The sequence below is a fragment of the Athene noctua genome, chromosome 3 (assembly GCF_965140245.1).
Source record: "Athene noctua chromosome 3, bAthNoc1.hap1.1, whole genome shotgun sequence".
In the NCBI taxonomy this organism is placed as follows: Eukaryota; Metazoa; Chordata; class Aves; order Strigiformes; family Strigidae; genus Athene; species Athene noctua.
In genome coordinates, this window is record NC_134039.1 from 81,129,774 (window position 1) to 81,157,125 (window position 27,352).

Sequence of the window (27,352 nt, forward strand, 5' to 3'; positions counted from 1 at the left end):
GCTGGAAGTTGTCCCTTCGGTCATGCTTGAAACCTTTGGTCTTGGGGCTATAACACCTACCCATCTGCATCCTCCACTGGTACGTCTGGAGCCAAGCAGAAGTATCAATGTGTCCATGTCCTTTCCAATGCCCCCTGCCAAGTCAGTGATTGTGTACCAAGCAGAGGACGCAGACGCTCTATCTTGATGACAACGAATGACCTGAATGTGCTTAACCAACTAATAAATGACCCAGGTTTGAGCTGGTGAGACTCCAAAAATAAGGTGTTTTTTGCAGGTGGTCAAATGACAGTGCACCATTTCTTAGTCTTTTTCAACCTGCCGTGCACCTGTACAATGCCACGCCACTTTCATTCAGTTGAGCAGGTCTAGTCCTTGCCCTACAGGCAAACAGGGTTTACAAAGAAGTGAAAATATGTAGCAGGTAGTAATTAATGCCACAGAGATCCCTCTTTTTCCAGTGTTGTTCTGAGATTGAAGCCTTGTGTACATCATCTACAGCTCATTTTCCTCTCTTCAGCATCTGAGGGAATAAGGTTCAGTATTGCAGGATGTTTAACCATGTTACTTTTCCCTTCAAGGAAAACTTTTGGTTTAGACATGTGGAGAGATTTCCCAAATTCTCCAATGATTTTGAGTAGAATCTGTGATCCTTCCAGCTTTGGAAATTCCTCCTGTCTGTCGTGAACATGATATAGCACACACCCAAATCCCATGGACATTGCTCATGTGTTTAAGCCAAGTATTCACATAGCCAGAATTTTCCCCTTCCTGCATAATGTGGACTTAAATGTCTTGATCTGTGACATTCAGAGATGCATGTTTCATGTTAAAAACTTTTACTGACTAGACCCCAAATTACCAAACGCTCACCAGAATGCTCACCAGTCATGTGCTCCACTGCTGGACAATTTATCCAAGATCCTTACTGGAAAATGAGTTTCCATATCACTGAAGGCAGGGCTGCAGTGGTAGGGAATGTCTAACACCACCATTCATGGGAAACTGTGGTTTCTGGGCTCATACCCTGAATTTGCACAGAGAAGCACTGAAAATATTCTTACATGCAAGTGAGGTATCTGACCAGGGTCCTGGCTCCTGGCCCCACACTATCCAGACTTTGAATATAGGCTTTTCTGGTTTGGACTATAACGCCTTAGAAAACTCTGTAAATCACAGATGTCCTGTTATCCCCTTTTTTGGAGATGGGGAATTGAAACACAGACAAACTGCCTCTTACTGGGACTGCTTTTCCTCCAACTTATTATTGCCCTCCCTGTAGTGGAGACATCCAGTTCCTTTCCTCTGATTAGGACATTCATGTTATCTGCCCTCTTTAATTAGGTGTGAAGAGCACGTGTTGCTTAGTGAGAACAAGCTGTTCAGATAATGCAGCTCAAAATAATTGTGATTTTGCTCTTCCAAAATTACCATTTCCAAAAGACGAGGAAAGTGTCCTAGTTAAGGGACTAGACTGGAGCCCAGGTCCTGGCTTCCTCATAGTGGTTTTTGGTTATTTTTGTCTTTTTTTTTTTTTTAAATTTTTTTTTTTTTTTTTTTTTATTGCTGTGATCTTAAGCAATTCCTGTGGAGTTGTGCAGATCTTGGTGTGGATACTGTGACTGCTACTGTGGCGGTGGGGGACAATTCAGATCACCTCCTCTTTGGGCCTGTCCAGATGCTGTCTTTTGCTATTGCTAAAGTGATGCAATACAAAGCTGGTGCAAGTATAGATAACTTCCATGCCAGAGAAATGTGAGAAAAGCAAAATGAATATCCACAGAAGAATTTTGGACTGATAGAGAAAATTAATTTCATAATCAGATTTGAAGCCCTCATATGCACACACATACACAATTCATAACACAGACTTACAGGGGATACATTTGCTACTTGTCCCACAGTATCTGGCCAGGAACAATAGCAGATTTTACAAGTAAGTAAAAAAACCCCAGGTACATGACAGCATGATTTTACAAGATTTTGCAGACCACAGGGCAGTTATTCATATAAGAGCCAAAAAACAAAGTAGTGTGTCATTGAATGGCAGCTCAGAGGTATCATCATGTGCTCTCTGTGCAGTGGTGTGGCACTTGCTATGTAATTATCTCACTTCAGCACAATTACTAATTTAGGATTAAACAGTCGAGAGCCGCCATTGTAACATTAACCAGCAGTGGAGCTCTATAATTTTGATGCTTGCAGGGAAGAGTTCACCAGAGGGCATCTGTCAGCCCCATGGACATTTTGTTTGGCGTAGCTGTGCCTGCAATCCTCCTTCTCCTGAAATCAGGCTGCAAAGAGGGCTCCAGGCTTCTGTGTATGGGGAGACTTGACTCATGCTTACCTTAAGACCTTATTTTCCATGGGCATTCTAGTCAGTCCTGTGTGAAAAGCTTTTCCCTGTATAAGGCAGTAAGTTGTGCAGCACATGATGGGAGTTTCTGATGCTTCTGTGTTTATATGAAGCACACCAAAGTAGCAGGGAGAGACTTTGGACATTAAATATGATGCTGAATTTCAAATATGACTCTGTATTTCCCTGACCTGAAATATCTACTGAGAATTGAAATACTGGCTCAAGGAACAGGACCCTATCTGAGGGGTTGTACTAGAGTGAAACTGAAGCTTTTGACTCTGATGGAAACAGCCATTAATGCCCCAAATGCTTAGGGCCATTCGAGCACCAGCAAGCAGGAAGGTGGTCCCCTAAATACCACGTCTGTGCACCTTGAAGACTGGTTATTTGCCAAACCCTGCCATACTCAGAGTAGCCTGTTGCCCATTTATCGCATCCAGGGTGGTCTGGGGGCCCTTTCAGGATTTACAGCCCACGCAGCGGCCGGAGTTGTGGACAGGCTGCTCTGAGCTGCCCGGTGGGACGGGAATATCTGTGAGTAGCAGTGAGCTCCCGTCAGCCAGATGTTAGTGCTTGGAGCTTGTTATTCAGAGCTGCTGATTAGTCTCTCAGGCATTTTGCCTCCTTGGTTCCTTTCTCAGCGTGCTGACGTTAGCCAGAGAGTGCCTGCAGATCGCAGATGTTTGTTTTTCCACTCCTTTGTCTTTGTTTCTTCAACCTCACAGAAGCTTTTCCACTTCACTGCTGTGGCAACCTGCGGCACTTCCGTGCTTGAATAAGGGCTGAACCTGGTCCTCTGCTCTGCATGTGCCTGTTCATCACCACTTGCTGGGTCACCTCTCCTGGGGCTGCTTGTGTGGGGCACAACAAACAGCTTCTCACTGAGGTCTCCTCTTTGCTCAGGGCTTGCAGAGCAGCTCAGGAGCAGATAAAAATGCCCTTTGTCAAGCCCCTGTGCTTCACCCAGTCTGATTTCAGTGCTGCTGCCGTCATTTCCCTCAAGGTTTCACAGATCCCTTATTGCTTGCAGGGAAAAGCTTCATTAGAGCCTCTTGTCTTGCTCCTGCCGTGACAGGGGCGTCTCTGGCTGTGTGCGTAAGCATGGTATCTGAGTTGTTTCCATACTACTCAGATCTGGTTTAGTGCCTGCTTCCCTGCTCTAAATTAGTTTTTCTGACTCATCCTCCAGACTAATTTCTGTCTCTCCATTGACTGTAGAAGGAGCCCAGAACACCAATGTTTCCTACCCAGCATCTAGGTTAGATACATTAAGTAGAGTGGTGCAAAGACTATCCCAAGGGATCCACCAAGCCCAGTTGAATATGGGTCTGTGTATGCCCTTTTCACTCCCCACACTTTCCTGCACCCAAGTGGACTTGACAAATGAAGTAAAGCAGCTCTGGCAGTTCCTACAGATGCTCAGGAGCGATGGGGACACCTCCACATCCCAGTAGCATCAGAGGATGTCAGGTTGCCCTGGGACACTTGCATTTGCTCTTTGAAATCCAGAAGCTGTGCACAGCAGCAGTGCACGCTCAGGGCTTCCAGCCGAGCCTGCAGCCAAGGAAATCCTATCTGTTTGTAAAGGCAGCCGAGCTGCAGCAGCTTCTGTGAAGTATGAAGCCAAGATGTCCAGTGTGGAGGGATTTATAGGGCAACGTGACTTTTATAGACATTGCGTTAAATTTGAACATTGCCTTTCTCAGCACGGGTTCTCCTCCCGTGCATAAAACTTTCCCTAGGTATGATATATTCTCTGGGGAGGAGACATGGACTCCACTTATAGTAAATATCCTTGTTTCTGTGTTGTCTTGAGAGGCAGCATTTAATGCATTGCAGTCACACTGTGGCCATTTGCCAATACCCGTCCATAGCCTGCTGGGATTTGCTCTGTTTCTCTCTTTCCCCTTTTTGACTTAGAGGTGACAGAGAAGTGATTTTTTTTTTTCATATTACATATAAAATATATTTTATTATATACTTACTGATCCCAGTCCTTCCCTTCTCGGCAACAGAGGATGTGTGCACTGAGCATTTGTGCTCTGAACCTGCCAAGAGGTACATGGAGGTCTGGCATAGCCTTACTCACAGGAGGTTTTGAATTCATTAAGCCCTTAATCAACCTTGTTTCACTGTTTACATGTGCCCTCCATTGTCCCACAGCCCACATCTCCCACCTGTTATTTTGTACCCCTAACAGCTATGTTTAATCCAACCTCAGTTTACAGACATTCATACAAGCATCTGCCATGCAGGCGCATCAATCACCTCTGTTACAACCCCCAGGGAACTCCTAAAAGTTGTAATACATTAGACTGAAGTAAATAATACTTAAAGTAAATGCCCCAAACCAGGTATAATCCTGATTTAAACTAATATTGTTCCCATGCAAATTGACACTGGTAAAGATAAATATGTTTCCTCACCAGCTGATGTTGGTTCTCAGCTTCATCTGTATCTGGGGATGGTATATTTGAATATATTGTACTTCCCTCACTGCTACCCTGCTATAGGGTGTATCCCGTCTATGTAATAGAACCATTAAATTAAAAGAAGTTTCTAGGATCTGTTGAAACACGAAGTAGTATTCAGCTCATTCAAAAATCAGCACCGACATTTCACTAAACAGGAGCAAAGTGTAAGATGCTGTGCTGCTCTGATCAGCAGTTTCTCATTTCCCTGTGTGAAAATCAGTCAGAGGGAAGGACACAATATACTGTTTCTGGGTCTTTCTGGTTTTATCCCTTCCTTGGTATTTAATTAATTTGCTGTGTGTATGTGTGGGGGGAATGGTGACCTAATCCTATTGAAATACAAGCCAAGTAAAACAAGTTTAGATGGAGACACGGTCACACAGCAACTTTCAGTTCGAGAACAATACACTTGAGGTAAGGTATATTGGCAAAGTCGCTTTAGGCATATCAGACCTAATTAGTTTTATTGTGATAATAATAATACTAGGTGGGAAAAATCTGAGTTGGAAATTAAAGTGGATAACAAGTTTTGGGAAGTTTGGTAGCTGTGGAAATGAAAAGTTTCTGTACATGTTATAGAAAAAGCCTCTCACAGAGACTTTTGAAGCCCAGCTGAAACAGCAACCCTAGCTCTGAGACAGAAATGAAAAAAAAAAAAAAAAGAAAAAGCAGTAATTCAGTAACTCGGTCATTTTTCAGCATTCAGGCAGAGCAAAATGCAGAAATCTGTGAGGCAGCCTGTCTTGTAAGGTAGACTTAAAACCGTGTTTGTTCTCAGCACCTAAATTGCTTCTAAAAACAGAGAAAAGATTTTGGTTTTCCTGACTCAAAACATTTTCTTTTATGCTCAGCATGGGTGAGCTGGGTAGTGCACTTTAACATGCAGCGTCATTTATCTGTGAGTAAGCAGCTTCATCCACGCCTGCACTGTGTCCTCTCCAGGAATGGGACAGAGGTGTCTCAGGAGTATCTACCACCTGTGCATGGTACCTAGAAGGAACCAGAGCAGACGCTGCATTGCCTTGGATGGTATTTGCAATGTGTATCTTGCAAACAGTCGTGTTGCAAAGTCCATGAGCTGTCTGCAATGAGCTCCGGACATCCCTTGTAATAGGGGTGGAGAGCGAGGAGCAGTGTCCTGGCTGCTGTCTCTGCTTTTGCACCCTCTGGAGGCATGTGTCACCCCACCGTTTGTTATTTCACTGGCCACCCTGAGTATTTTTGGTGAAGGGAGTCAGAGGGGGGTGACGTGGGTCCCAGGAGGCGGGCAGGGTGACACCGCCTGCCCTGGGGGCTAATCCCCTGGGACAGCTGTAAGATGCTCCGCTTCCCCCCAGCCCTGACCCATCTCAGAGGGTGCACATTGCCCACAGCCTTGAGCCAGGAGCGGTGCCGAAGGCCGAGAAGCTCTTGGAAATGCAGAAGGCACAAGGTGTGGGGCTGGTGGTGCTGAGCACCAAGCCTAAGGCTCGGCGGCTGCAGCCAGGCGAGGAGGAGGAGGAGGAGGAGGAGGAGGAGGAGGAGGAGGAGGAGGAGGAGAGCTGCTCCTGCTAAACCGCTTAGACTCGAGACTTCACTGGCGCTCCCCTCCCAGATCCACCACCGCATTCCTGTGGCATCTTGGGCGAATCGCTCCGAGGAAAGTTTTCAAAGGAAACTAGGCGAGAGCGGAGCGCCTCCGCCTCGGAGTGACAGGGAAAGCAGCCGGCTGGCTCTTGGTGCGCCTCCCTCACGGACTGCGTGGTCAGCGATGAAAGGGACTTGGAGATGCCCCAGAGTGAGGTCCTACCCTCTTGATTTATTTTTCTCTTCCTGGAGACCTTCTGTCTCCCACTGCCTGGGCAGGCAGTTTAGGGATTTACTGTCAGAACTGACTTATCTGCTCACTTGGCACAAGTGAGGTGCCTGTGGTAGGCAGCCTGGCTCGTACCCTACACCTTTTTTTTTTGCCTTTCCTGTCTTCTTGATTAGTGTGGTTTCTATTCTTGTTAAACCATCGCCTTTTTTCCTTTGCAAGTATAGAGAATAGGGTGTTGATTCCTTCCTGGGTACTGTCAGTAACCAATCCAACTCCTGTGGAGACACGCTTCCACCTACATCCCCGATCCTGGCAGAGGGTTCCGGATGTGACTGGCACTTGGTATCTTTGCATCCTTCCCCTCAGCAGCGTCTCAAGCTTCAGGGCTCAAAGTGTCTGGGGAAAACAATGCCCCAGAACACACTCTAAGCATGGTTTTGGGGCCAGAGACTTCTTTCCAGGTACTTCCAGTGTTGAAAGTCTTTTCATCAGCCCTCAAGCGCCTCCTAATACCCCTGTGTCCTCTAAAAATCACCCCTAGCCTGGGAGCAGGGGTGCAAGGGCTGTGAGTTCGAAGGCAGGGTTTTGAAATGTATGCCTGTAACACCCACTGCAGATGAGAGCCACCAGCAATTCAGACACCTTTCCAGAGAAGAAGGTCTGTTTTTTCAAAGTACTTAATCACAGGAAAGTATCTTTTCTAAAAAATCTGTTGTTCAGCTTAAGATCATTATTTAAAAAAAAGATGGGAAGAAAAAGTGTTTTACTCTTCTCTGTGAGTAAACCATCCTCTGTGCTGAGTCAGTGACTTGGTGGAGCTGCTGGCATTCGAGCCTTACGTCACAGCTTGTAAATACCATTCACATTTTCCAGGTACACGGGCCCTTCTCAGCTGCTCAGGGGGACATCAGGGCCAAGTATCACCCAAGAGACCTGCCAAGACACCATCCAAGCACTGCCCCTGGCAAGCACTCCAACAGTTCTTGGTATGGTTTTCCACCAAGCAACGGTTTGATGCAAATTGGAACAAACAAGGCTGTTTTTAAAGACTCCAGATTGCTTGTGGACATAGATTTGCGTGTGTTGCCAGGGCAAGGTTCTACAAACTCCAAGAAAACTATCTGTATGCTGCCCTTGCAGCCTGCCCTGGGTAGTCAGTGATGCCAGCTGCCATTTTGTGGGACTCAGAGTGGGATCCATCTCAGTCTGAGCAAGTCATCTAGGCAATAGAGGGGGGATTCCCAAAAGTGGTTCACCCAAGGTAGGTGTCTAAGGTAGGGAAGGAGTCTCTTCTTGGACGTGCCTGTTCCTCTCTGATGATGGTTGGGAAAGGTGAAATGATTTGCCTTGACTGGCTACATCTTAGGAGTTTGAAGTGAAAATCTGCTTTTAGTGAGCAGTGAAATGGGGAAGAAAAACGCTGTTCGCTGTGGTGAGACACCTCAGAGTGGGTTTAGTCTGTCAGAGATTCCTTGCAATCAGTGCTTCATACCCAACGAAGTCCACATCTCCAATACTTCGAATGAACTGGAGACTCGTGCCCCAAGCCTTACACCTCCCACGGCAAATGGTGACCCAGCATTCAGTAAGATAAGTAAGATGAGAACAGCCACAATAAATTCTTTCTACATCCAGGTCTTGTGTATCTTTGTGATTCATGTGAAGTCCTAGGGTAAAAACTCCGCTTGTTTCCATTAATGCCAGTGATGCTGGATTTGCCCTTGGGACCCCGATCTGATACATCTGAAAGGTGCAGCCATGCAGCAAGCAGAGATGGTTTAACCCAGCACTGCCGTGCTCCCACCACTTCACCCAACACGATGGTTTAACAGTGCTGACAGGGGCTTTTCCACACTTCAGCAGGAGTATTAGTCTTGGCTGAAAAGTCCCAGTACTGGAGGTTAAGTCACTCCATCCCAAATCCAATACCCTCCGCTGCCAGACTCGTCCTGCTATCCTTTGCCGCACCATCCGGCTTTCCATCCAACATGCTTGCTCCCACACAGCCTGCTGAAAGGGACTGAACAAAAGGAGAAAGTGATGCTCAGAGTCTGAAATGTGGCCATGCTAAGGCAAGGCTCAAAGGGGACCTCCCTGGCCAGGAGAGGTGAAGATCATCTGCATGGCATGAACTGTATCATCCTTATCAACTCCTCCAGGGCACAGAGCCCTTCCTCTTGCTAAGAACACAGAAGAGGTTAGGGAAATAAATCCTGATAGAGTTAAAGAAAAATAAAGAGCTGTGTTTGGCTTCTGAGCCCCTTGAGAGAGAGTTCATGAATTATTGCTGTGCTGAGACAAATAGAGCTGGAGGTAAAGCACTTTGTGCTGCGTAAGGATTCAGTTTAAGATGTTTTATATAACGAACAGCGGTAAAGCACAGAGCAGCAAGTCAATGTGCAGCAAATGCAGGCAGTTTTTACCTTTTCTGTGGAACAGATTTATAGCAGGGAAGGGCAAGAGGAAAGTGGCGTGGGGATCTTGCTGGGATGCAGTGCGGAGGAGGCTCGACAGCAGAGCAGAAGCTGTGCTTCCCAACCTGCAGTGCTTGGGCTGTGTTTCCAGCCTCATTTCTTCCACTATATGCTCCCAATAGGTTGTGCTGGGGTGATGCTGGGTCTGGGATGCTGAGGAAGTATCCTGGCTAGACACTGCTCCAGTGCGGGCCGGTAGGAAGTTTTGAGGGCGAGAAACCAAAGTGATCCATGCCCAGTTCTAAACCCATGTCATGTCCATGCAAAGATCAGGTCTTACTGTCACACATTTAAAGACATTCTTACAGTCATCTTGCCTGATGATACCCTATTTCTAAGTGTCCAAAAATACTGTCTGATGTGAAAGATATGTTTAGGAGACCTGAAATTAAAGAGTTTTATGTAGTAGGGCTCCACTGCTGTTTAGCAGTGCTGCCCATAGGGAGCATGCATGAGGAGCTAGCTAGAACTCAGCTTTTTTCTCTTTGGTAGATGAAGAGCAAGACTTGGGTGCCACTGCTGGGTCTTGAGTGAGTGGAGCTCTGTTACACTAACTTCAGCCATTTATGGACAATTTGTGGTGGATGAACACTACCATCGTGCCTTTATCCACAGGGCATTTCCCAGCCACTGACCCATTCAAATGAAGGTTATAGAAGTCAGATGTGTCTGTCAATGAGACAAATGTATATATACGTCAATTCAGGGTGTTTGGTAAAGGGCTCGCATGCCTGTAATGTGATTTGTTTCAGTACTGATTTGTTTGGCAGATGGACAGATTTTGTAAATCATCTAGATGTGGTGAAACTTAAAACTGGTATATTTGTGACAGGATGTTTCAGACAAGTACTCAAATATATTTAATTTGTAGTTTCACAGCTGTAGGCTGTCTGGGATAAATCCTGAGGAGCTGTGTGGTTCTTCTTGTGTTATCCTTCTTGTTACATCTCCTGGTACTGCTCTAGACTCGAGTTTTAACCGCTGCTGAGGATGCCTTGCTAACAAAACTGTGCAACAAGCAGACGTGCAGACAGATCTCCAGAATAAACAACTCTTTTGAACTGTGGGTCACTAGAGAATGTAACTTTTGAAGGAAACATAGAAAAATAGCCCATAAATTTTTCTGAGGAGCCATTTCTTGGTCCTTTTCTCCATTTCTCAGGTCTGTTGGCATGCGTGCCGTGCTAAGTGTGGCATTTCAGAGCTGTTGCTTAACTGTCTGCTGTTGATACCTTGTGGGAATAAGAGTTGTCAGCTATCCGTCCTTTCCCATCATTCCCTCCAGTGGCACCAAGTAGAACTGGCTCCTCAGGGACTTACCTTGCTGGATGGGGATTTCATTGTCCTTTAAACATTGCATAAAACCCCCCACCCTACCTTCTTTATGTACCTGACATGACAAGCTGTGATGGGGAATGGGAGCACAGGCCACTCCCAGAAACAAAATCCAGTTCTCTGTAGCTTTTAGCAATGCCTTTGGACTAAGGTCTGATTTTGATGGTCATCAGTGCTAACTGTGCAAATTTATGGGTGCGAGGGGCCAGAAAAAATGGGGTGTGAAATTCTTGTCTGTAGATATGCTCCTCAGGAATGACTGCTCAGTGCAAGGGTATCTCATCTGGCTGTAAACAAAAAGTATTTAAGTTGCAACACAGCCTGAGGTCTGATTAACTTCTCACCTATTTGTTCAGCATCTGGGTTAGTTACACAGGCTGTGTTGAGCTCCTAGCTGTAGCAGTTCCACAGTTCTCAGCACCAGTTTAAAAATAGCTTGGTTGCACCCATGTAACCTGCAGCCCTAGCAGTAAGAGCAAGGGTAGGACAGCACTCACGTTAAACATCAACTCAACTGCAGAACCTTGTGAAAAATGCTGTTTATAACCCACCGAGTTTGGTGAGAATGTGAGGACTCCATCTTGTTATTTTTCCCATGTAGAGGGAGCGAAGAATTTATTTGCAGCTGGTAGTATTGTGACTGCAGGCAGGCATCCAGTTACCAAGATGGGCTCTTCCTATCACCTACCCTGTTGGTAAACAAAGCTATGAGTGTCCGCCAGTCGCTGAGTTTTCTATAGCTATGTTGTTCCAGTGATCTCTCTGGATATCTCCAGATAATTTAGGCACTAAACCATGGGCTTCAGACTATAGAGTGAGGACCTGGAAGAGGAACAGCATAACGAAATGTGCTGGCTAGCTTTTTGATGGTGTTTGAGAAGTTTCTGAGTGGCTCTGTAGAGCTGGACTACCTCTGCTGCCAGAGGACCAACCTCAAAAGGTTTGGGAGTGCCTCTGGGATGAAGCTAATGCCATCCCTGATGTCTGCCATCAGACATTACCATTCCCCAACCAGCCAGCTGATGGATGAGACACAGCTGGGTTTACACAACCTTACACTTCAGCTGCATGAGTTTGTTCCTCTGCATTGGGCTCTGTCATGTGCCATGCCTATCACTGCATCAATGGAAAATGTAAGAAATCCCTCATGAGGTAGAGTTTTCACCTCCCGTCTTCCCAACAAACCTCTTTTCCTAACTCAGTTCTCTCCTTCACAGGGATTTAAATTCAAGAAGTGTTCTGCTTGAAGTTTTGCAAGGGTTTGGCAAACACAAAAGCCAAGATGTGCTGGCTGTTTTCATATATCACTTGGAATGAGCTGTGATCAAAACCAAATTCTCTCCTCTTTAGTGCAATTTCTGGCTCCCTATCTGTGAGCTCCCAGTCTCCCTAGTATCCATTTTTAAAAGAGCCCTAGTGAGAAGCTGGTCAGGGCAAGCATTTGCCTTTTAGCAGAGCTCTACAGTGCTTTAGCACAAGAAGCAAGAGTTTATGTGGACTGGAAGCAGTTGCTGTGTTTGTATTGACTGGCCATGGTTTTTGGCTGCTGGGGGTTTCCAAAGCAAATGAAACAGTATTCATCAAAGCGGGCTGCCTCCCCTACTTTCAGTTGTCAAAAATACTACAAAGTAAGATGGAAAGAAACACGTAATCCTTCATCATCACAGTGAGGATTTACTTGTTTATTTAGATTCCCTGTCTGTTCCAAATGTTCTGCCAGAGAAAGCCCATCCAGGCTCCAGGAGTGCTTGACACACATAAAAAAAAATCTAGCTGTAATAGGAAATAAATCCAGCAGAAGACAGTGCCTCTCCTCACAGTGCACCAGTGCAGCAATGAGCTGAAAGTCCCACTTGCACAATAAAATATCTCAGGATGCTTTTTGTGGGAAAAAAAGGAAGGAGGCACATGACCCTGGGCAAAGATGGATTTCAGTGGTGGCTCCTCTAAATCAGAAACTTTGTGGTGGGGCTGTCCTTGAGCCCCAGGCACCTCCTCTTTTTCTGCTTGGAAAATGTTGCCCAGGTAGAAAACACGGAACTTGATGCCTTTGTAGTCAGTGAAATGTGCTCAGAGGGTGATTCCTCCCACTGCCCTGGGTGGTGGAGATCTTGAGAGAAGGGTATCTCTCCCTGCGGACATTACAGGGAATAAAAAAGGAGCCCAGACCTGAGTCTCACTCTTCAGTACTTAAGAGAAGGCAGCTGAATCTCATCCCAAGTGACGCTGTGCATCAGGAACACAACTCCTTTTCACTGAAACTAGTCAGTGACCTTTGTCACTGTTGTTTCTCATCCCATTCCTATTGCTGCACCTACAAACAGGGGGCAAGTCTGAAATAGGAGACCATAAACATGACAATCACATATAGCTGAGCTGAGATGGACCTCTGAGGTAGTTGAGGAAGAACAATTGTCCCACAGATGTTTTGCATTTGGACCACCATCCAACACGGTGGATTTGAACCTGTGAGCTGCTCTTCTAGTGATGCCTTGGGTGCAGCACCTTTGAAGCTGGTTCCTTCTTCTTTTGCCTATCTATGAGCCATAGGCATGAGTGGACATCAAGAGCCTGGTGTTTCTACTGGGGGAAATATTGCAATAAGTTGGTAGCAGGTAGAATGGAAGGGGCAGTTTTCAGCCAATGACCCTCCAAAAAATTACTTCTGTTAAAGTTACGGGATCTTGAATGCTCCTAGAGACTGTTGAGATTTTACCCTTTAGGGTTTCATCAGAAAGAAGCCCATATAATGAGATATTTAAGACAACTCAGTTCTTGAAAAGGCAAAACCAGCCAGTTCTGAGTTCTGCAGGTGAAGTCCTTATTTCACATGTTGCCATAAAGAACAAAGGGAAGGCTCATGTCAAAATCTGGGTTTCTGAAGGGCTGATAAGATGAATCAAATCACCCCTTGGCCTGAAATCCAGTTTCATACCAGAAATAGGGCATCATTCCTCCATAAATTCCTCTGTGGGATGGACAGGTCTGTCAAAACAGTTCATAAAAGTAATTGTGAATCACCAGTATTTTTAAAGATCTACAATTCTGGGTCTTATCTGACCACAGAAGTGAAAGAGAGGATTTTACTAAAAAGAGTATAAAAAAAGAATTCAAAAAGAATCATTCCACTTTTGAAGAGCTGTGAGGTGTTTCAAGGAACACCTGAATTAACGCTTGCTTTAATAATTTTTTGTGTAAAGGTCACCTGTTGCTATTGTGTTTCTGCTGTCCCCTCAGCTGATGTGCTCCTCAGTCCAGAAAGCCCTGTTTGAGGAGGAGGACAGAGTGAAGAAGCTGCAGCAGAAAGTGGCAACGCTGGAGAAGCGCAACAAGCAGCTGCGAGATCGGGTGAAGAAAGTCAAGAGGTCTCTCCGGCAAGCCAGGAAAAACACCAGGCACGTGGAGCAGATGAACCGAAAGCTCAGCGAGAAACTTTCCTCTGCAGGTGGTCAGATCCCCTATATTAACTCTCTGAAGCAGGAGAACTCCCATGCTACCTACCTTAAAGTATAATGGAAGGGTAAGTGCTCAGGCCAATGATACTGGTGAATTTTGCCTGCATTAGATCAGGATCTGGCCCTCACACCTTGTCTACACTGTGCTTCAAACCTTGCATAGAAAATTAATCTGAACTTGCTTCAGACACAGTGCTAGATTAAACAGGAATGCAAACTGTGTTTGGTTGGGTATTGGAGGCACAGCCCAAAACCATGTCCTCACTGTCCTTGGTGGACATATTAATGTAATACCCATGTAATCTGTGCTTCTCCGCCCTCACGCCCCCACCACCTCCATCACCAATTTTTTGATGAAAGTGCCAGTTCAGCCCCATGAGCCACTGCAGGCACTTGAGCCAGGAGATCCTCTTGGAAAGATCTGGTGACAATTTACCTCCTCCACAGGGGCTGGGCAAGCAAGGACAGGGGGATATATGGAGATGGATGATGTAGGAAGAATGCAGGCATGAATGCTCTTTGCTCCATCACCATCCCCAAGTTCTCAACCTCCTTTAAGCTTGGCTAAAGTCTACTTCCAGTGTCTGAGCAAAGGCTATGTCTCAGACACGGTCAGTTTGGGCCCCTCTTCAAAATGAAATATAGATGTGCCCAAATTGTCTTAAGACAGTTTTGAAATATCCCTAAATATTCTAAGTAAAATATCTAATATTTTTACTTCTACCAGGAAGCGCCTCAAGGGTCTCAGTAACTCCCTCATGTGCCTTTATCACTGACCAGCCAACAGGGTTGGAAACCATATCATATCAGGACTGTGTCTGAGACCTAATCCAGCTCTTGCAGTAAGGAGTGGACTTAACTATTAGTGGGTGCTGGATCAGGCGCAGCAGACAATTTTGGATCCTGTTTTCAAGCAGGTTTAATTTACAGTGTGGACAAGGCTTCAAGTTTTGTAATCACTGTTTGATGTATAATGGAGGTTGCTGGGCAGCCTCACTTAGTTACACTTAGATACTGTAGAGACCACATCAATATCAACAGGGCATTAATAATTAAGGTAGTTTATATATGTATATATTTTAAAATCCTATAGAAAATATTTTTATTACACATTTGATATAGTCTAATTTCTTAAAATATGAAGTAAATCCCATTTCTTGGTTATCTCGTTAAAAAAAAAAGTCCATCATGTCCTTTATTAGACATTTACAAATGGTCTTCTGCTCAAGCAGCATAGGTTAAGGCATCAGTATCCATGGCTGATAATGTTTTCAGCTGTGTAAATGTACTGATGCATGTCTTGGGTCTTGGTATTCAACCAACCTTCCTTCATAACAGGGCACTATAAGGAGAGAAAGGTAGAAGAAGAGTTTTTGTGTTTCTCTTACCTTCTCAAAATAGTTTTCCTTACTCCAGGCATGGGACCCAGGTGAAGATATGCTTCATGCTTTCTGACAGGGGCAGCCAGCCCTTGCCCAGCCCCAGGCAACACCGACAATCTGCCAGGGCTAAACCTGATTTGTACTAGGTGGACTGATTCTGATGTTCTTTAACATAGAGGTGAGGCCCTCAGCAATAACAGTGTGTGAACCACTGCTCTTCTCCTAACTCTCCACACTTTACCAGACCACTACAGGGTCTCCATGCTGTGTCTCAGCACTCAGAATTAGGGTATATCCAGGCTACAGCTCTGCTGGACCATGCTTTAACTATCCTTGCACTAGGAAAAGCCCATATCAGCTTTCAACCACGAGCTTCAGTCCAAGCTGAACTCAGAAGTTAAGCCTTCTTTTGGCTTCTAGGATGCTGCTGAGTTTAATTGCCTTCCAGTTTTGCTCCTTTTGGAAATAGACCTTTTTTTTTTTTTCCTCCACTTCTTGAAATAATATTGGCATTTCTTGAGATTCTGACTCCTCCACAAGCTCCACCAGTTTCAAAGGCTTTACCTACAGAATCAGCACAATTTGAATTGTTTTGTGCTGTAGTCAGCAATGCTGTTTCCTGAGAATTACTACAGACCTAAGGCTTCCTTAGAAGCCATCAAGAGATTTTAACTCCAAAATTTAAACCCGTAAGAAAGTAACTAATTCTTTTTGGTTTGTTTCTGGTTTCTAAACTGTTGTTTAAATAAATGAACTGGTTTTCCTGGTATAGGTATTAAAAGCTTGTGTTCTAATTTTTTATTAATAAAAATATTCCCTCTGGTATTCATTCATGCTTTATAAATGTTTGTATAAATCTGAGAAAATATAGTTAATATAACTACACCTTTGCTATTCTTACAAATTTTCCACAGTGTTGAAAATCTTACTCTTTTTGCTGATATTTTTGCTTTGATGAAAAAATGGGAATTTTCTTCCTATTTCCCCCTTTCTCTAGCTTAAAAAAAAAAAAAAAAGTAAAGCATTTTGTTCCTCTTGTTAATTTTGTGAGAATTTTGTTACTTTGCAAAGAAAACAGAAAAAAAAAATCCCCAAATACAAAATCCAAATGCAACTCATAATGTCCCCTTTGGGTACAAAACCAAAAAGGGTTGGTTTGTTGTGAGTTTTTTTCCTTTCATTCCTTCTTGGTTTGGGATCATTTCCAGAGATAAGGACCAGCAGTCAGATCAGATCACAGGTTAACATGCTCAACAAGTAACAGGGGATGCCAAGCCCAAATAAAAATGATATAGAAGTGTCACCATTGGTTGTCTGTCCCTGCTGGTGACAGTATCCAGAGAGTGACCAGGGAGGCTGTATGGGCAGGAAACTCGAGTGTGAAGAGGATTGTGAGTTATGTCCATTCAGGTTGATATACATCACATAGGGCCTGACACATACACTCATTTTTAGACCCACTCTGAAGCTCTTTCAGGGACCAGTTAATGTGGAAACCCACAAAAAGGGCAAAATTTCATGACATTTTCCAAATTAATGTCAAAGGCATGATTGAGTTACTCTTGAACAGCTATGTGGGAGAGACTAGGGTGCAGAAGTGCAGAGGAAGTTGGCATAGCTAGATGGGTTGGCAAGGGATGGTATAGAAACCCAAAAAACATCCTGGGGAAAAAAAAAAAAAACCCGCAATAAAAAAAGCGCAGAAGTGTTCAAATGAGGAAAACAATTGGTTAGAAACAACACCGAATGTGGCAGCCCCCCATGAGAAGTTCAAAGATGCTTTACAAATTAGTAACATCTGCTTTTGCAAACACATCAGGAGCTTGAAGGCTGCCAGAACACCTGCAGGGCCAGTGCTAGGTGTTCCTGGAGCAGATGAAGCCAGAACTGGAGGCAAGGAGGGGATTTTCGGCATCTGTGTTCACCATGGAGGAGTTTAGGGATGCTCTTGTGTCTGAATCAATTATTCCTGATGGATCCAGAGGGTAGCAAATTGTAAGGACAGAGAGAGAATGGGTATGAACAGTAGCAAAGAGTAGACTTAGCTGAGTGATGTCGAGTGAGTGACTGACAACAAAAATAAATGAAATGCAATGTGGGTAATGTAAAATGATTAATGAGGGAAAAGAAAAATATTCCTACCTTTCGACATGAAATGAGATGCTCTGAGCTGGCATTAGCCAGCTAACATAATTGTATACAATTAGTGGTCAATTAGTCAATCAATTGGATCAATCCAGTATCATGATGATAGAGAAGCTACTCCATATCATTCTATGAAAACATGGGCTCAACACTTCAGGCAAAAATGTAGGTGAAGTGGTAGGAATTGGTAGGAAAGGGCTAGAGATCATCATTACACTGATAAGTATGAGGTATGTCCACTTCTGGGATGCAGTGTGCAGTTATTACCTGTCTCAAAAAAAGTGTCTAACAGGAAATGTATAGTGAGAGACAACAAGGAAAATCCAAAAACTAGCATAGCTTCATATGACAAGCAACCATATTTTCCAAGACTTTGGGCTGGAGAAGTGAAGAGAAGAGAAGAGAAGAGAAGAGAAGAGAAGAGAAGAGAAGAGAAGAGAAGAGAAGAGAAGAGAAGAGAAGAGAAGAGAAGAGAAGAGGAGGGGAGAATGACAGAGGGAAACAGGAGAGAGGAAATCTTGGGATTGTCCTCTTTTCACCACCACCGCCACATGTCTCTGTTGTGCTATTTCAGTCCCTGGTTAAACTTTTGCAAGGTTTTTGTGCCTCACCAGAGCTGAAGTGGATGCTTCAGATGCTGATCTGCACCCAAAAAGCACCTTCTCAGGTTTTATAACAGGATTTTCTGTATTTTTTTGAAAGTCGATGCTTAGAGAGCGAAGTGCATCAAATAACCTGTATTATTTTCTCTTAAATCCCAAGTACCATCCTGATTTAACAACGCTACCTGGATAGCTCAGGAGGAACCATACAGTCGAGGAGGATTTATGGAGAACACACAATGTTAGCAGCTTTCTTTACTCCTTAACAACAAAACCATTGAGAAGAGAATGACTTCCATATGTTTGAACAATAATTTAGGGAAATAGCCATGTTATTCTGTTTGGGTTTTAGCAGAATGGGTTTTTGGAAAAAAAGTGCACATCAGTGTTTCAGAGTTGTATCACTAAAGCCCATTTCTAATACACAAAACTTCTTGCCAATCTAGGTAATCTCTCATTAATGAGGCAAAAGAACCCAAATTCATTTCTAAAAGTAGCAGAAAAAACATAAAGGGAAAACTGCAGAAAGCAGATAAAACTGACAAGGTATGTCATTCTTTCTTATAATAAATCCAAGTAATTGCAAGGAAATTTCTTTTTTTCTCCCCACTTAACCCCAATTATCTTAATTTAATCACAGAAACATTGCTATTTCCCTCCAAACCAGACTGCTTTGCGTGTGAAACATTGTTTCCAACATGTGCTTGGGTTTAGGCATGTTCCTAATCCCTAAAACAAACATAGGGAGCAGGAAAGCAGTCCCAGCATACGTGGCATTGGAGGGAGGGCTCATTGGCTCCAGTTGCATCGGCTGTGTGAGAACCCAGGGCATGTCATCCCAACAGGGATTTCCCAGGTGGCATCGTAGCTAATGCCTGGGGAGGCAGGCAGACACAGATGTAGTGGGGCAGGAGTGATGCTGTCTTTCTGAGGAATCATCTTTTGGTGGATCAAGATTTGGTGCAGACGACACCAAGTTGGGTGGGAGTGTTGAGCTCTTTGAGTGTAGGAAGCGTCTGGACAGGCTGGATTGATGGACCAGGGGCCAATTGTATGAGGTACAACAAGGGTCACTGCTGGGTCCTGCACCTGGGTCACAACAACCCGCTGCAACACTACAGGCTTGGGGAGGAGTCGCTGGAAAGCTGCCTGGCGGAAAAGGACCTGGGGGTGTTGGTTGACAGCCGGCTGAACAGGAGCCAGCAGTGTGCCCAGGTGGCCAAGCCAATGGCATCCTGGCTTGTATGAGAAAGAGTGTGGCCAGCAGGACTAGGGGAGTGGTTGTCCCCTTGTACTCAGCACTGGTGAGGCTGCACCTTGAATACCTTGTTCAGTTTTGGGCCCCTCACTACAAGAAAGACACTGAGGTGCTGGAACATGTCCAGAGAAGGACAATGAAGCTGGTGAAGGGTCTAGAGCACAAGTCTTATGGGGAGTGGCTGAAGGAACTGGGGGTGTTTAGCCTGGAGAAATGGAGGCCTCAGGAGAGACCTTATCGCTCTCTACAACTGCCTGAAAAGAGGTTATAGCGAGGTGGGTGTCGGTCTCTTCTCCTAAGGAACAAACAATAGGATGAGAGGAAACAGCCTCAAGTTGCACCAGGGGAGGTTTAGACTGGATATTAGGAAAAATGTCCTCACTGAAAGGGTTGTCAAGCACTGGAACAGGCTGCCCAGGGAAGTGGTGGAGTCACCATCCCTGGACGTATTTAAGAGACATGTAGATGTGGCACTTAGAGATGTGGTTTAGTGGTGGGCTTGACAGTGTTAGGTTAATGGTTGGACTCGATCTTAAGGATCTTTTCCAACCTAAATGATTGCATGATTCTGTGACTTTGTTGGTTTTCCATTAGATGGGCTTGGTGGCATCACGCCACTCCTGAGGTGCCTGATGATTTCTTCTAATGAGAGTGTCCTAGCAATTGCTTGCTGCTTGGTTAAGGTTAATTGTGCACAGTGACATCTCCCCCTCTGGTTATCTGCCTGTGAATAGTTTCTTTTCTTTTTACTGTATTTTTCCACAAACAAGGAGCCATTTCTCAGAACAAGGTGACGGTGGTAGTGAATAATTGTTTTGCAACATTAAAATATAATCAGCAAAGTGACATTTTCTTTGGCAGACTCCCATTTTGGAGTCATGACAAAATTTGGCAGAAGTCCTTTCACATCCTTAAACCCCCCCCCTGTCCCAACAAAAATCAGCAGGAAGCCTTTGAAATGTTTTGGGTTTGCACTACACACACACTCAGCAAAGCCTTCACGGTGCTTCATGGCTAAATCCACAGCAAATGCCCTTAATGAACCTTCCTGAGCCTGTCTTCATCCCAAGTGGACAGTCAGGCTTCCAAACATGGCAATACAGACAGCCCATGCCAGAGCAGATTTTTATTGTATCTCTGGCCCTAGGATGCCTCTGCAGTGCCCTGGGGCTGGGCATATGCTGGGGGAGGTTAAGGTCTGTGCATGCAGGGAGGTGTCACAAGGATGATGGTGCTCCAGTAAGCTCAGAAAGGAGACGAGGAGTACCTACAGGAGAGACACTGGAGCTGGAGCACTCGTAGGGCCAGAATAGATCTTACAGTGGTGGCCACCAGCACCTGGATGGGACTCCTGGAAAAGGGTGAGCCATTTGCTATACACCGTCCACCAAGGGTCTGTGTAAGGCGAGGACTCGGTTGTGTCAGTGACATTTCACTGAGGTGAGAGGAGGTATTCGTTTGTTTAAAAAACAGACCCGCAGAGGACTTGCAGGTGGTGAGTGCCCAGGGAAGGCGCAGGGAGACACAGGATGCTGCAGGCAGCACAAAGCAGGGACTGAGCAAAAGCCAAAGCATTCAGCCCTCTCCCTCCAAGCTCACCAAAACCTCTTGCTTCCCTGGACAAGTGTTCAAACACCAGGCATGGCTATGATATCGAAGCTTAACTTTGAATTACTGAGAAAAATCAGTAACTTTAATGAGAACAGACCCAGGCAGCACAAGTCTACCGAAAATCAAGGAAAAATTCTCTAACCACAAACTGGACAGAGCTTTGGGCTCAGCTGATGCTGTGCCCACAAACCACCCACAAATACAACCAGAAAACCACATATTGTTTGGCTCAGGCATGTGGATATGTATCCTCCATGCCACTCGACTCATCTGGCCATCAGGGAAGGCAGTCAGATCCATCAGACTGGTCTGCAGCTACCCATGTCAGCATGCCCCTTGAACCCTCCAAACCCCTTGGTACCAGGGTCTAGAGTGTGTTTTGTCTTACCACGTTTTGTTGGGAAATTAGGTGTGTAGGAGCTGCAGTTCTGCTTGCAGTTGCCTAGATGTAAGACTAAGTGAGAACTAAGTGGAAATTTTTGTACAAATATGAATCTTTCTGAGTGATTGCTGACTGTGCCTTCTGAAAGTCAGATTTATCAGCATCCCATCCTCCTAACACACAGCAGAGCAAGTCACCCAGAAACTGGCCACCTCATTGAACACAATTAAGTCAAAAACACCCCATCACACACACTAGAGTAGACAGGCCCTGCAAGCAGGAAGAGGGAAGTGGCCAGGGCCAGTGTTGGGAGAAGCGGTTCTGCTTCAAATGAACTGCCTCCCCAGTTCCACCAAAGAAGTTCTCTGAGGGTTTTACAGACAGAATTTGCATTGCAGCAGCTCACAGATTGAATCACTGCCCAGCTGCTGCCATGGCCCCTATGGCACCCTGGCACTACCCTTCCCCTGGGTGAGATCTCTGCTCTGCTAACGTCAGCCCACCCTGTGTAGGCTGCCTTGTGAAGGTAGGGACACATCACCATGTACAGGCACCATCTCCCCTCACACTGCTCTTCAAAAGCTTGGCTGACTTCGAGAGGACTCTGCTAGTGTGTTGCTTGGTGCCCTCTTTTACCAGGAGAAGGGGATTATTAGTGTGTCCTTCTCTTCTTGGTCACTAGGGCAAACTATTAAATCAGAAATGTTATGAGGCATTTTGTACTTGAGTGTGTTTGGCCCCATTCCCACCAACTTTGGCCCTGTGTCCCTGACATCTCAGGAGATCTGGAGTTGCCTGGCAGGGTTCACAAAAGGCCAAGTCAAGTCCATATCTGTGCACATGTTCACTGTCACCAGGAGCTCCTCCATCCATGCACAGTAGATTGACAGCTCGCTCTCTGCAGGGAGTGGGCAGACACTGCGGTGAGGTGTGTTAGTCTTCAGCACCCAGCTGAAGTTTTTAAACTTCACATACAGTTTTTAAACTTCATTATGGACCCAATTCTCTCACATTAGGCAGGAGCAGCAATGACATTCAAGCCATTGCTGATACTGCAGATAAACTGATTTTGCCAAGGTTGTGGCAGATTACAGCTGCATACTGGCATTAGAGTGAAATAAAGCTCAGCAGTCGGAGCTGACCTTTTCTTATCCCAGTCCCTTCAAAAATGCGCAGGTCACCTGCAGCCCTGGGCAAAGACCCCTCTGGGAGAGACATCCTATATCATACATGTGTTTTGTATCAGCAGATGGCCAGGAGCTGCATAGCTCCAGCTCTGGCACCAGATAAAGCACCATCATGGGCAGCACTGAACAAGTGATCACTTCTGTGGTGGGACCGACCCAGGCTATCTTGCTGCTGACCTGGGTGGCAACTTGGCAGCGTGGTGAAGAGAAGAGGTGAGCTCAACCCATTGCTGTCAGTGTCCAGAGCACACCAAGTGGCCTAGCTCCTTCTCTATTTCTAATTGCTCTTACAGACTCTTGGGATCCTTTCTGCAAGGAAGGCAGTCAAAAGGAAACCCAAAACCACATGGTTCTGGAGGGCCACCAGCTGCCAAGGTGCAGCCCATAGATCACAGTCTGGGAACAAATGCAACAAAATACTTCACCTTTCCACTGACTATGTTGAGTCCTCAAAACACTTACAATGCTTTAAGCAAGGATTTGCATGACCCTCTTCCACTTAAAGTCAATCAAAGGAACCAGGGCACATGTAAATCACTTAATTCATATGACAGTTCAGTGGCAGGTCTGCATAAGAAAAGTCAGGGATCCTCAACTTTTGGCCCCTGCTCCAGTTTCTAAAATTGCCAACTGCTCAAGTGGGGCAGGGAGCGGAGATGCCGAAACATCAGTGAGGGGATGTAGCTCCTTGCAGAGGATGAATCAGAGCGGTGTGAGCCAGGTGCCAGAATTTGGATTGCATCTTCAGACAGGAACACACCAAGCTGAACAAAAGGGATGGGACAAATGCACTCTTGGCTGGAGCAAAGCCCAGAGAGGTCTCTTCTGCTCTTCAGCATCAAGAGCTCTTGTGACAGCCTTTGACTATTGAATGTCTTTACACAGTCCCCACACAGAAACCAGGTCCACCCTGGGGACTGCCAAGATTTGGCACTTCTGATATGCCCAGGCTGCCTGGCAGGAGGCAAACTGGGGAATCCTTCATGATAGGAACAATGCGGGCATCACCCCTTTGCTGTGGCCATGCACAGAGGATGAGGAGCACTTGGGCAGGTAGGATACCACCTGCAGCATCCGCCCCAGCAGCTCTCCCAGTGCTCCCCATACAAGCATAGGCTGGAAAACCATTGCTTTTTCTCAGTGTTTCCTTGCAGAGGACACATGCTATTTGGAGAGCAGAGAGGATTTTTGACACTTTTTTTCCCTATTCTGTTCTGTTTACTCTAGCAGATAGGCCATAATCCAAACTGTAATTTTTACAGGACTCAATCAAATCCTGTCTCTGAAATGTATAACTATCTGCCCTGACATCTGCTCTGTCCCCCTGGCCCATGCACATATTTCACAGGCTCCAAGGGAAATATTTTCTTCTGCCAGGGCTTTGCTCAGCTGAGTCAGTGCTGGAGCCCACACAGTCAGGATTTTCCTCTCTGCCCCCAGCCTCCTGGGCAGCCCTGGTCCCACAGCTGGAATCAGGTCTTTAAACTGCTGGTTGCTTAGTAAAGCGAATCTGCTCTGTGGGTATGAGATCTCAGGCAGAAAAATGGCATCAGAGTCACTTCATTAGCTTCCTGCAGAGCAGTGAAGGAGCTTGTGGGTTGTCTCATGAATTTCTAGAGTAGGAGGGGAGCAGCAGCCTGATTGAAAGGTATTTGAGGTTATTCATAGAATCATAGAATGATTTGGGTTGGGAGGGACCTTAAAGATCACCTAGTTCCAACCCACCTGCCATGGGAGGGGCATCTTCCACTAGCCCAGGTTGCCCAAAGCCTCGTCCAACCTGGCCTTGAACTCTTCCAGGGAGGGGGCAGCCACAGCTTCTCTGGGAAACCTGTTCCTGTGTCTCACCACCCTCACAGTAAAGAATTTATTCCTTATATCTAATCTAAATCTACCCTCTGTCAGTTTAAAGCCATTACCCCATGTCCTATCACTACATACCCTTGTAAAAAGTCCCTCCCCATTTTCCCTGTATCCTCTTTAAGTACTGCAAGGCCTCTATAAGGTTTCCCTGGAGCATTCCTTCCTCCAGGCTGAACACCCCCAACTCTCTCAGCCTGTCCTCACAGGGGGTGGTCTAGCCCCTGATCATCTTCATGGCATCCTCTGGACCTGCTCCAGGAGGTCCACGTCCTTCGGATGTTGGAGGCCTCAGACCTGGACACAGCACTGCAGGGGGGGTCTCATGAGAGTGGAGGGGAAGAACCACCTCCCTTGACCTCCTGGCCACACTTCTTTTAACCTTCATGGCCCAATTTCTTAATCTTTCTCACCCAAGAGGTAAGAGTGCGTCCAAGGTACCGAGATGCTCCTGCAGGATCTCCAGTGGGCTGGGAAGAGGAGAGAGGGACCCTATCACCAAGCTGTGCCAGGGCACACAAGGGAAGGGCTGGACAAGTCAAAAAGGGAGGAGGGAAGCGCAGACCAGCAGGTTGTCCCAATCACTTATTTATGTTTCAGATGACATTTCTGTTCCACTTTCCCTGCCCAGAGAATAGCAGAGAGCCTCCAAGGGAAAAGGGATTTATTTGATCTGCTATGCTAGTAAAACCCAGTCAGACAACGGAGATGATGACATGTTTGATCTCTGCTCACCGTCCGATGACAAACACATGACCGCATCACCAAGGGGTGCTTGCTTGAACTGTTCCCATGCATTTCCATGGGAACAGGGCAACTGTTTTGGTTTCTTATTTTTAATATTTCTTTTATGGTTATTTCTGAAATACCCTTTTAGCTGAAGACTTGGACTCAAGAGATAAGGAAGAGGAAATGTCACGGACTGTTGTTAAAAAATTATTTTTCCCAGTTCTTGATGCCAGGAAAAGCAGCTCTTGCTGGAGGAAAACAGATCATGAGTTATGCTCTCTTCAAATTGTTTGTTTCAGATATGTTAGAAATTGCAATATGCACCAATGGGTATAATGGCAGCAATGAAAACCTTTTCTGTAGTAAAACTCTTATAACCTGATCTCTCTTCTATTGTGCATATATAGGTGATTCAGGCTAGTTTTAGGATCACAATCTATTCTTCTTCACATACGCAAAATGAGGGCATCACTTTGCTCCCCACAGACACAAGATAAAAAGCTGATTCCTGCCTCAAGAAACAGATTTTATAATTGTGGCTGGAACCAGCACTGCTTGTCAGGAGATCAGGACAGCTGTGATTTTACAGCACTTCCAGTATTTACACTGTTCAGGTTAAAAGTTTTCATGCTGGTGCCAGTCTCTGCCTCAGTGCATGGAAAAAGTAGTTTCCAAACTGTCAACCACCTCTGGGGCTGCCTGCAACTGGAAAACATTTTATTTTTCTCTAAATGTTTTTGCTGCTTTTTTTACCATCCCCATATCTGGAGCAAAGAACTGGAGTTTGATGAGGACATTTTTATATCAAGTCTATTATTCCTGTGGAAAACCAACCCCAATTCAGACAGGTCATAATGTATGGTTAGGAGTTCTGCAGCTGCAGACACTCATCCAAGTCTCCCTCTTAATCAGCTTTACTGTCCCAGTCTTATGGACCACACTAGTACTGGCCACTGGCGGGATTCCCAGCATTGTACCACAGCTGGGTAACACAGCGCAATATGATGGTCCAAGGGGTGCCATTTGCTAGAAGTCTCTGCCAGAAAGTACCGTCTGTAGTTGCACCCTTGTGTCACCTGTGGCCAACTTGGTACCTCAGCTTATGGGAGAGAAAAAGCACCACAGATCTGGAATTGCTCCAAGATGTAGGGTCTCGTCAAAAACTAATTGCCTCATTTCTATTGAGATTTGGGGGAACAAAGGCTGCTTTCCATGCCTGGAAGTCTAGAACACCAGGAAACCTCTCCTAGGTCAGAAAGACACCTCCCGATCTCTTGTGTTCTTGTGACATGAGAGGGCATGGCAGTATCAGCTGCTTTTGCTCATAGCTCTGTTGTTTGAGATGCTCTCATAATCCATGTGCCTCCCACAAGTAGGTCATGGTTGCAGCAAACGTGAACCACCACGCGCTCTGTGCTATAGCACTGCACTTAAACAGCCCGTCACAAAGCAGCGTTGTGAGCCAGAGAGTGGTTGGGATGAATTAAATTAATCCACCTCCTCCATCAAGGAGGAAGCTTCTGGATGGTGACAGGAGGACACTTAAAGGTGTTATCAATGAGGTGGACAAATTGGTAAGAGCAGTTTGGAAGAATCATCTTTAAAACCCTTGTGACAGCTGTCTCCCATAAAGCACTTGATTCAGATTTGTCAGGACAAGGTCCTGAGCATCAGTCAGACATCACAAGCACACAAAATCCATCTGAGACCCAGAATTACATACATCTCACCTTCATAAGGCAACAATGATATTGCCTCTCTGGGCCCCGTTGCAATGGGAATGGCACAGGTTGAGCTGCCGAGCACACTAAGGGATGTATAGCATATGATATAATAATGTTATGTTTCCACTGTTCTTTCAGTCAAACCCTGCCTTGCAGGTACATTTGGACAGGAGAGATGTTTAACGATCACTGCACGTGCAACAAGATAATTTAAAACAAAAAATGAGAAAGGATTTCATACTGTTTGGAGACTGGTTATGGGAGCAGATTGGAAACCCCATGGAAAGGGTATAGGGACTCTGATTAAGAGTGTTATGGTTTCAACAGGGACTGAGCAATGGTAGATGGTCAATGCAGGCACCAAATCTCTGGCAGTACAGGTCCTCCCAAATCAGACAGTCACCCTGGGGGGAAGACAAGACCCTGCAGAGACTGACCGAGCTGCTGGGCTAAACCCTGCTGTATTTCTGTCTCCCAGAACAGCCTTGGTGAGATGATTTACCAGGCATCACCAAGTGCTTTCATTGAGACCATGTAGAGGACACAGTTAGCATGGGCAGGCACATGCAGAGGCAGC

The 27,352-nt window shown here is 45.5% G+C and overlaps 1 protein-coding gene across 2 annotated transcripts in view; it reads left to right on the forward strand.

Annotated features, from left to right (window-relative positions):
• Positions 1–16,303, forward strand: part of CCDC3 (coiled-coil domain containing 3) — a 45,027-nt gene extending 28,724 nt beyond the window's left edge. Inside the window, exons 3-4 of one of the 2 annotated variants that reach the window (XM_074903487.1) lie at positions 13,678–13,960; positions 15,312–16,300. In XM_074903487.1, coding sequence (XP_074759588.1) covers positions 13,678–13,953 — 276 coding nt within the window. In that variant the 3' untranslated portion in view covers positions 13,954–13,960; positions 15,312–16,300. Of the gene's footprint in view, positions 1–13,677 lie in introns of both variants that reach the window. The other variant, XM_074903486.1, reaches the window with a different exon arrangement.
• Positions 16,304–27,352: the final 11,049 nt, after the last annotated feature.